The sequence below is a fragment of the Cryptotermes secundus genome, unplaced genomic scaffold, assembly GCF_002891405.2.
Source record: "Cryptotermes secundus unplaced genomic scaffold, Csec_1.0 scaffold1366, whole genome shotgun sequence".
In the NCBI taxonomy this organism is placed as follows: domain Eukaryota; kingdom Metazoa; phylum Arthropoda; class Insecta; order Blattodea; family Kalotermitidae; genus Cryptotermes; species Cryptotermes secundus.
The window spans coordinates 259170-270039 of NW_019737415.1; the positions used below are offsets into that span (position 1 = coordinate 259170).

The 10870-nt window shown below is 36.1% G+C and overlaps 1 protein-coding gene across 3 annotated transcripts in view; it reads right to left on the bottom strand.

Annotated features, from left to right (window-relative positions):
* The window catches only part of LOC111870419, a 67948-nt gene that overhangs the window by 41745 nt on the left and 15333 nt on the right, over positions 1-10870 (bottom strand). For all 3 annotated transcript variants that reach the window (XM_033753839.1, XM_033753838.1, XM_033753837.1), the window contains exons 5-10: positions 10531-10670; positions 9002-9160; positions 8028-8134; positions 6349-6458; positions 5741-5897; positions 1595-1659 (exon numbers count right to left, since the gene is read on the bottom strand). In XM_033753839.1, coding sequence (XP_033609730.1) covers positions 1595-1659; positions 5741-5897; positions 6349-6458; positions 8028-8134; positions 9002-9160; positions 10531-10670 — 738 coding nt within the window. The remainder of the gene's footprint in view (positions 1-1594; positions 1660-5740; positions 5898-6348; positions 6459-8027; positions 8135-9001; positions 9161-10530; positions 10671-10870) is intronic.

Sequence of the window (10870 nt, forward strand, 5' to 3'; positions counted from 1 at the left end):
GAAAACAGTCCGAGATGTGGAGAAATGGGAACTGGTTGCTTCACCACGACAATGCTCCAGCCTACACAGCTTTGATGGTCTGACAGTTTTTGACAAGCAACAACATGGTGATTGTGCCTCATCCACCCTACTCACCCGACCTGGCTCTGTCGGAATTTTTTTTGTTTCCACGGCTGAAGAGAAGTCTGAAAAGAAAGCGATTCCGTGATGTGGATGAAGTCAAAGAAAACACGCTAAAGGCTTTGAACAGTATCCAGCCTCAAGAATTCCAGCACTGTTTTGAGCAGTGGCAAAAGCGTTGGGACAAGTGCATTAATGCACATGGACAATACTTTGAAGGGGACTAATATACAGTTCAATAAAAATGCAAAAATAAAAAATAACAAAAATAAATTCCGGTTATTTTTGGGTCCCCCCTCGTAGACAACTATTACCAACTTGAACATTTTTACATTACTAAGATTCTCAACATTCCTCCTTAATTTCAAAATGTTACAAACACATTTCTCATTCTCCTCCTTAATTTCAAAATGTTATCAACATTATTAGCTGTTTTACAAAGTTAAACTGAATAACACTTAGTAATTTTGGACTTCAGATTAAAAATTAGTACATGTAATTAAAATTTTCTTAGTCTTATCAAAATCAGACTTATTTCTTCTTAAGTATAATGTCTCTAAACTTGGTAAATTTCTCTGATGATAGAGGTTTTGTTAAAATGTCTGCCACCTGAGTTTCAGTGTTACAGTATTTGATTGAAAACAGCTTCTCTTTCAATTGTTTACTTATGTAGTGATACCTAACATCTATGTGCTTACTCCTACGCATTACTTGCCCAGATTCTATTAGCTTGATTGCACTCTGATTGTCGGCACACAGTTCAGCTTCCACCCTTTTTCCTGTCAGCTCCTCTATCAACGTCTTTAGATATTTCAATTCTTTACATCACTCAGCTGCTGCAATATATTCGGGCCTCAGTGGTTGATAATGCAACAAAACTCTGTTTCCTAGAGCACCATGATATTGGGCCCCCTGACATCATAATTACATATCCCGTTACACTCTTCCTATCCTTTACATCCCCTGCATAATCAGCGTCACTAAATGCTTCCAGTTTCACAGTTTCGGAGTCAGATGAGGTATATTTTATTCCTGAATCTCATCTACCTTTCACATACCTAAGAGTCCTTTCCACATTTTGAACAGCTATTTCCAAGGTTTGACTTTCCACATTTACAGCGAATGCCATATCTGGTCTGGTTTTAGAAGTCATATATAGCAGGCTTCCTACAGCTTCTCTGTAAGGAAATCTTATGTCATTTTCTCGTTATTCTTCTTCCGCCTTCTCCTTTTTTTTTCTTTCTTTCCCTGTTTTTAGTTTTTGAGCAAATCTGGGCCCATAACCTGTTGATTCTCTTTGTGTCGTGCTTACATATCACTTAACAGCCATACTGGATGAGGAGAAACTTTTTATTATAATACAAAACAAAAACAAATGAATCACTATTACCAACTTGAACATTTTTACATTACTAGATTCTCAACAATCTAATGTACAGCTACAGAAAGAAATTTTTCTCCTTATTTTATTTACCTCTAAAACGTTTTCCATTTCCTTCAGCCTTTCTTTATTAACAAGGATACCCCGAAGTTCCATAACTGAAAATAAATGCCACATCATAAAGAACTTCATTATTTACAAAAGAACTTTTCCTGTTCTGTTTGATATGCAATAAATTATGCAATTTAATAGAGCAAGATGTTTAACAAACTAATCCAGAGAAATTTCAATAATTAGTATGCCTACACAACAAAAAAGTAAATAAATAAACAATTTGGAGCTACAGTAATGCCTGTTTAACTTTTAACGGCAAATTTTGAGTGTAAAAAGTGCCATACATTCTTTGCCTTTCCCAAATTAACTGATTCCAATTATCATACTTCTCAATGTACAGTGCTGTCTCACAATACTTTTCAATAGGACTGCCATATTGCAAAAGCCCCAGACATTTCCATGCTAACATTTCACAGCAAGCAATCAGCAATTTGCATGGCAGTCACTACTGCTGCTACCTTTCTTCTGGGAACCATACACACAGATAAACATGGTCATACATGTATTATGATGCAGACTGCCACACGTGTGGGGATGTTCTTATTATTATTTTATTTATTTCTGTGGATCCATACTGATACAACCATTGGATATAGAAAAGTCAAAAATGAATATAAGACAGTACAATATTAATAACAATAAGACATGCAATCATTAAAAGATTTTGTCGAAAAGAAATAAAAATAATATAAAACTGTAACCATCGATAAAATGATGTTACTATTAATATCAGAAATACTTATCTAGTTTTATGCATAAAAAATTCATCCACAGTATAAAAAAATGCTCATGCAAATAATTTTTAATGCTTTTTTAAATCTTTTAATATCACATGCCAAGTCCTTAATGTTAGCTGGAAGATGGTTATATATCTTAATGCCTGCGTAGGCGGGACTTTTATGAAACATCATCAAGTGAGTTGTTGTTTGAAAAAAATTAGAATTATTCCTGGTATTAAAATATTCCATTTGCAGATGGCAGCAATAAGTGTAACAGTATCCCATCAGAGATGGGATAGATTGATACTTAGAAGTCACACTGAAACATATCTCATTGGGTATGGCATGCAACTTGCTTCATGTCTTTGTGAATCTCTTGCCAAATTGAACTCAACAACCATATTTACGGATCAGGATTTTTGATAGGCATGTTCAAATATACATCAAATCCATCCATATTTATGGAATTAGAAATGTAAAATGTGTTCATACAAGAAACTACAAGAAGATGCTTACAGAATCCCTCATTATAGTATTCTTTATTTCTTTTTCCTTGATCTCAGAAATGCAGCACAATTTTGAAACTATGCTATCCATGCACAGGTAATTTTGGTTGCAACTGCATACTTATTATCTCAGCTAGTATTTCTTTGGCCATTTCTATAACTGTTCTCTCTTCTTTTGTAAACACAATGTTAAAATAGCTCAAAGTGACATCAACATGGGTATAGATAAAGTCAGAGGCACAGTTCTACAGATACTTTGTATTGACTTGTGTTATGTTTTTCCAATTCATAATAACCTAGACTATCTTTGGCTGAAATTTTGATGTTATCTTTAACAGTTTCCTAAGCTTTATTAACCTTTATTGGACAGGCCATTTAATTTCTGGGAGGGGCAGCTGGACGGAGTTTATTTAAATGCCCGCCCTTCTAGAGCAATGAAATTGTAAGCATGTTTCTAAAAATGGTGTGATTTCTACATTTTTTATGATAAACAAACGAAATGAACGCTCCTTTAATCTAGCAAGAATATAGAATCAGATATTCTAATTTACAGATTTTAATATCTGTAAAAATTTTTTACATTGATTCCAAAAAAAAAAAAATTCCCGAAATTCATACATTTTCTGCACCATGTGTTTTAGCAGTGTAAGTCCTTCATGGCAACCTCACATATAATGAACGCTATCTCTTGTTGAAGCTTATTTATCGTATGGGACATGTCGGTATGCAGGACTGTGGGCATCTGAAATCGCTCGCTGTGTAATGTCTGTTAGAAAGACACAGGAGTACATTCTCGGAATATGGTGTTGCCAGATTGGTCATTCGTTCATCCATTGCAGTCAAACCATTGTGTTTGTAACGATTTTGAAACATTGCAATATAAGGTTAGCTTCCCATGACATCATCTAGCATGTTTGAAGAAGATATTGAGTTCAGCCAAGACGTGAATGAGATTTTTGTATGTGTGGGCGCGAGGTTATGATTTATGGCTTCTGGTCATGGTCTAAGCACAGAGAGATTTTGTGCTGGCAGTAAAAAATTCACTGCTAGAGAGCCGTATAGTTCACCATGACCACACGACGTAGTATGGAAGATGCTGAAATCGAGAAACAGCTGTTCAATGACACAGATTCGGACTGCTATTCAATATATTCTGAGAGTGGCGAGGAAAGTTGGAGTTCTGATTCCGCGGACGAAGGGTCATCACCTTCGTCGGCAACTTGGGGACCGCCAGACCAGTGTGGCTGGAGAGGTGTGAATAATTATTCCGGTGTAGCTGCGGGGATAAATATCACTGCAGCTCGACATCACTGGCCTGCTTCCTCTAAATCGCAACTGAGGTGTCGTGTGTGCTCTTCGCGTGGGAAGCGGTCTAGTGTTTGTATGAAGTGCATGAGGTGCGACGTCGGACTCTGCATTTCGGAATGTTTTCGGCAGTACCATACGAAGGCCACATTACCATAGATGACGCAGGAGGGAAGGCTGTTTCCTCATGAAGATGGTGAACATATATTACGTAAGTAGAGCAAAAATTTAATTTTAAATTTAATTTAAAAAAAATCTTTACATGCGTGCAATGCGTGAAATCATATGAGGTCGTTTGGCCATATGGCGTTGGTAGATTACATTAGATCACGCAGGAGGGAAGGCTGTCATCTTATAAAGGTTGTGACCAAAAATCATATAAATAGAACAACTTATATTTTAAATTTAATTTTAAAAAAATCTTTACACGCGTGGAATGCGCGACATCATATGATGTCGTTCGGCCATTTGGCCTTACTTTTAACGTCATATGACGTCGCTAGATTACATTAGATCATGCAGGAAGGAAGGCTGTCTCCTTATAAAGGTGGTGACCGAAAATCATGTAAATAGAACAACAATTTATATTTTTAATTTAATTTAAAAAAAAACCTTACACACGTGGAATCCGCGACATCATATGATGTTGTTCGCTCAGCTGCCCTAACTTTTAACGACATTATATGATGACGTTCGTCCGATAAAGGTTAATATCTATCTCATTATCTAAGTGTACTACATTTCGTGTAAACTTTCTTTAGCATAGCTCATTTATCCAAAGAATCCATCCAGGTGTGAGGTCCTTTATGACATTTCATAACAAGCTCATTTTTTAAGATGAGAAGTTGTTAGCCCCATGCCCGATCCCAAAGCTGGAGGGCCATTCCTTTCCAGCTGTCTGCAACTGATTATTTAATTTATTCACAGCTACTCTCCATATTTGGTTGCTCTCCTCCATCCACAACCTGAGGACGTGCCATGCTGTAGTGACAAGGGACCCATCTAACATGGTCATAATTGCCCTAAATTATTATTTCCAAAGAAGTAAGATTTGACATATGAACACTTCAGACCTTCTACTGCATTTTAGTCACTAGAGACTTCATGTTGCATTTATGAACCTATGCCAAATTTAAAATTGTATTTCACCTTGAATAAACTGCACTAACATCTTTACAACCATCTTATTTTTAAATGGAATCACTTGGAAACAGTTTTGCAATATTTTAATGATCATCACACATTCAAGAATGTAATGCCACCTGAATATTCTCCCATAGTCAATTAGATCATGGGTCATCCTAAGATGACAATATGAATATGACTAACAAAAACCAAAGGTTAGGAGACAACAGAGTCCAGACACCATTCTCCTGGTCACCCACAAGCCCAGCCTAATTATACAATTTAGTTAACACTTTGTGATCCAACACAGAGGCTCACTAATGAGCACAAGGCAATATTACACCATCATCTCAACTCATCTGTCTTTCCAAGGCAGCAGTATTGCTATGGTAATTTAAACAAACCTGTCTGATCATACAGTATACCGTCTGGATTAGAACACTGGGATTAAGTACAGTACACCAACAAACCTGCAAGTATAGGCAAAAGCTTCATTTCCATATCCACAAAAATCTTCCACAACTTCTGTTTTAGCAGTTGCTGGTATAGTTTCTCTGTCAAACTTGAGAGTAGCTGCAGCTGATGACATGCGACAGTTTTCATGTTGGGGGATGCACTGGGCTTTTCCTGAGAAATGAAATCATTAACTGTGTTTCTCAACTCTTGACAATGAAAAACTTAATGATAAATTGTAATGATCAGTCATTTGCAAGACTATACTACAAATTATATTTAAAATCCTCCTCTTGCCACTCTTTAACTGAATCTCAGGTAATTTTCCATTCATAGAGGGTAAAACTGTTTGAAACGTAAGTGTTGCACTTAGAAAAAGTCTTAAAAGTTTATTTTACCTTTCCTCCTCCTAATACAGCAGAACACAATAAAACATAAAAGACCCTACCCAATCTAATAAAGTAAAACATAATAAATATCTCATTTAAAATTTAAATACCCAGAAACAACTGAGCTGAAAGCAAATTGCACTAGTGTTTTCAATAGAAGTAGCAGAGTTAAGGTTACCTAAAACAGTAACTGGGATTTGTAACTGCTGAATTTCTTTATGAAATATGGATCTTACCAGCCCAAGACTCAACGCATGAACCGCATCAGCAAACTGACCAGGAGGATGATCAGGATCTAACAGCCAGCAACCCACTTTCGGATCCAAGAGAAGCCACTTTAAGCATACTGCCAATGAGCATGAAGATGTTCACTGTTACTTAACACAATGTGGAAGATTTTACAGGAGATATATGGCAGACTAAAACTTGCTTTTCTTGTGAGTTTTAACTTTTAAGCGTTATTTCTGTTATGTGTCTGTGCATAAAATACATACACAATGTCTATAATCTGCAAAACTACTGAAATGATTGCAAAAAACACATTCTGTAAATTTAAAATGCATCAAATGCTTTGTTCACAAACTACTACAGCCTGACTCATGTAGCACTGCACAGTTTGCAAAGGACTGGAGTAAGAAGGGAATGTGAAAGTATTTCTTACAGAATGTTATGAATGACTACTAAATTGTGAAGGCACTAAAGTGTTTGTGTGTGAAGTGTAGATGGGTATAAACAAAGGAGTTCTTATGACACGGCACAGAAGAATGTGACTTTTGTCACAATATGACATACCTTGATGAATACAATGAATGATAATGGTATACGTATATCCAGGAAAACTGATATACCAATACACCTCTATAATAAGTGGCTCACCAAGCATGGTGACACAGATGTGACATACGGGAAATGATCGGTTCAGATTGTAATTAGAGACCAGTGATGTACTTCGTTTTCTTCCATTCCTCCATATAAATTCTAGGAAGTACCTTCAAATAATCTAGACTCATTTCCTTCCATTTTTCCTCTGAATCACCATACACACTTACTTACTTACTCATGGAGTTGAGCCCTTCTTGAGGAGCTGCCAATTCTGCAGCTGCTCAAGAATTTCCCAGCATTTTATGGAACCTGAAGGTTCATCACTGTGTACACAAGAGCCCTCCACTGGTCCCTATCCTCAGCCAGATCAATCAAATCCATACCAGCCCATCTAATCTCTCTAAGATCCATTTTAATATTGTTCACCCACCTATGCCTTGGTCTTCCCAGTGGTCTCTTTCCTTCTGGCTTTCCCACCAATATCCTATATGCATTCCTTTTCTCTCCCATCCATGCTACATGCCCTGCCCACCCCATCCTCCTTGACTTGATCATTTTAATTATACTTGGACAACAGTATAAATTATGAAGCTCCTCATTATGCAGTTTTCTCCAACCTCCTGTCACTTCATCTCACTTTGGTCCAAATATTCTCCTCAACATCCTGTTCTCAAACACTGTCAGTCTATGTTCTTCCCTTAATGTCAGAGACCAAGTTTCACACCCATACAGAGCCACAGGCAAAATTATAGTTTTGTATATTCCAATTTTAATGTTTTTGGACACAATAATCCTACTGTATCTTAATGACACTAAATAAGCATGGCAGTTAAGACAGTATCATTAAATAATCCAATAAATACATAAAACAACTGCATTACTCGTATAAAGTACAAATAAAATATCTGAATATATATGTAAATTTAATAAAATAATACTATTTTTGAAGCTCAAATAGTTTCCTTAAAGTGAAATTTAAAAATTTCAGTACTCTCTAATGTTCCTTTATGAAGGCCTTACTGTATCTTCTTTTGTCTCTCTACCTGTAATAATTATCCTGTTCTATGTAAATATGCTTGTTTATGTTATTCACCTTGATCAGCCTCAAAGCCATACTTGTCAACTAGGAACATGATCAGTTCTTGTGCATCATAACACAGCTTCCTACAACGTCCATTCAACAGCAATGATATAAAGGTTCTGAAACATACCGGTTTCCTGTGTAAGTTACCTTGCATCAGATTTCAGTTTGTAGTCTGGGACACATGCATGCACTCCAAAATGTGTGCGCATGCAAGTGTGTAACTTTCAGATCATAATTCAAATTTTCAGGTTTTCACAGCAGTGTTCTTCTGAATTCTGACACCACATGGAGGTGGAGAGTAACATTCCAGAGGAAAGTTCTGCTTCCATTTTCAGGATTGACAGAATGTTCCTCCAAAGTACTGGTATCCACTTCTAAGACTACATGATGTCAGAACCAACAAGATCATAATCTGAATTTCATATTTTAACTCTAAACCCATGTGCTATAAAGATGTGTGATGGATGGACAAACACCTCAAATTATTATTTGGCCAGTAGGGTAAATTGCTGCTGGGCTTCAACAAGCACAGTCACTCCCGGGTCTGAGTTCCACAGGACTAGTGACCATTTTTACTCTTTCACAACTCTGGGAGCCATGCAATTTTCTGGCCCAAATTATTACCTGATACAGACTAAACTTAATGCATGACATTTGCGTTTCTAGCTTAAATGTACTTTTAATTTTAATTAAAGCATTTACTGTGGTTTTGGGGGGGGGGGAGACAGTGGTTTATTGTAACAACTGTCAGTATCTAGATTATACAATGCTGAATGGTAGGATGACTGATGAATAATTAACTGAAAAGGATCTAGAGTGAATTTGGAATGGCCTATCCTGGAAGATGAATGTAAGGAATGAGGAAAAACATGCAAAAACCTGTCAGGATAACTGCTGTCCCAGTTGAGATACAAACCTATGTGTATCACCTCCCAAATACAAGTCTACACCAATACTGCTAGACTAACCCCTTCAGTACTTACTGTGGTGTATTTTTATTTTTCCAGTGATTGTCGCTGACACTGAAGTAGCAAAAATCTGTGTAGCCTGGCTGCACTGTAAGAGCCAACATGAGCCCCATAGGAGTACAGTGGCCAAACACTGAGAATTCACTGGGTTTATTCAACTGGCTGAAGCCTTCCCTGGAGACACATTATTAAACAAAACATACAGAAATTCTATGACAATAAAGGCAATTAAATTATGCAATATCAGTTCAATATTTAAAATTAAGGACATCTTTGAATTAAAATTTTTTTGACCAAATTTTTAAGCTAATGGCATGTCCAAATATAACAGCAGATTCACATATATTATTAAAAAGGGGGGGGGGACATGGGTGTGGTTACATAAACAGAAAATGCTTCGGTTCTCATTGAGAAGACAAGAACAGATATCTGTACTATTAATGTTAAGGCTCAACTTTTGCCCCAAATATTTTAAATTAAGAACATAATTAAAATTCAAAATATGATTTCAAATAAAACTGAATGAAAAGAAATACAAATGTTGCTGCTGCTACTGCCACTCACTTATTCATTCACATAAAGTTCTAATGTTCTTCCTGTATTCTAATACCGTTATGCTTCTTCTGTCAAACAAATGAATATTCTCTTCCAATCTAGTTAGTGAACTTGAAATGGCTTACATTCCAGCACAACATGTATGCATTAAGTGGTTCTAAACTAAAAAATTAGTTGACAATGGTGCATTATCATTGTTAGGAAATTGTTTTTGGACATTAAGGAACCAAATGCCATAACTTTCATTCAGGTGTTTTGAGACATCTGAACAGATGGCGTTCAAAGTATGGTCTGAAAAATGATGTAGGGTTTGTAGACAAAGCATTATGTTAATACTCAAGCTCATTCATCATTCTCCATAAGAGAATTATTGATAGAGAATAACAGTCCACTGCTTCCCATTCATCAAGCGAATTTCTTTGCACCCTCAAAGTGGGAAGCAGCCAAATGGAAGAGAGTTCAGAAGTGTCAGCTGTTATCAAAAGTGTGTCACTGCAAAAGAACCACATCCTGTGGGGAAAATATTTGAAATTTGATTAGATTTTTTAAAAACTCTTTGTCTGTGAGGCACATTCTGAACTTATACCAGCAGTTACAGCAGAAGTAACCTGCTTGGTCCATCAGTAAGTACCGTATTTACGCATGTATAGGCCGCAGCACAATTTTCAGACAGAAATTATAGAAAAAATATTTTTTTTTGGAATATTATTTCAGGAGTAGAACACCCTGTATTACTAATAATGAATATAATTTTTTTTAAATGAAGTGTGATTTCGAATACTTCGAATACAAGCCGCACTCCAGTTTTCCTCTTGAATTTTTGGCAAAAAATGTGCGGCCTATACATGAGTAAATACGGTATTTTGCCAATTCTAACAAGGAAAATAACTCAGTCTTTAACAAGCTCAACATGAACTCCATTCTGTTTTAAAGCCTTATCCAGATCTTAACTTTTCTGTAACAATATGAATTTATAAAACCAATCTTACCGATATAAAATTGTTAACCCTATTTCCAATAGACCATTTGTTTGCACTTTGGAAATGATGTCTTGAACTGAATTATCATTTAGAGTAATAATGTTGAAATCTTTACAGCTACCCATCTGTGCTTTACTTTTTTCTGGATCCTGTGAACAGAACGTGGATACAGACAAAACAATAGAAATAAGAATTTTTCTTTATATGGGTTCACTTTAAGACAAGGTGAACTTGAATAAATATAATACAGTCTACTTTCTTGATGTAGCATACCAACACTCATATTTTCATTCTTAACACATTGCGGACCAGTGGTTTAAACATTTAAATCACCCTGGGGACCGGCGTT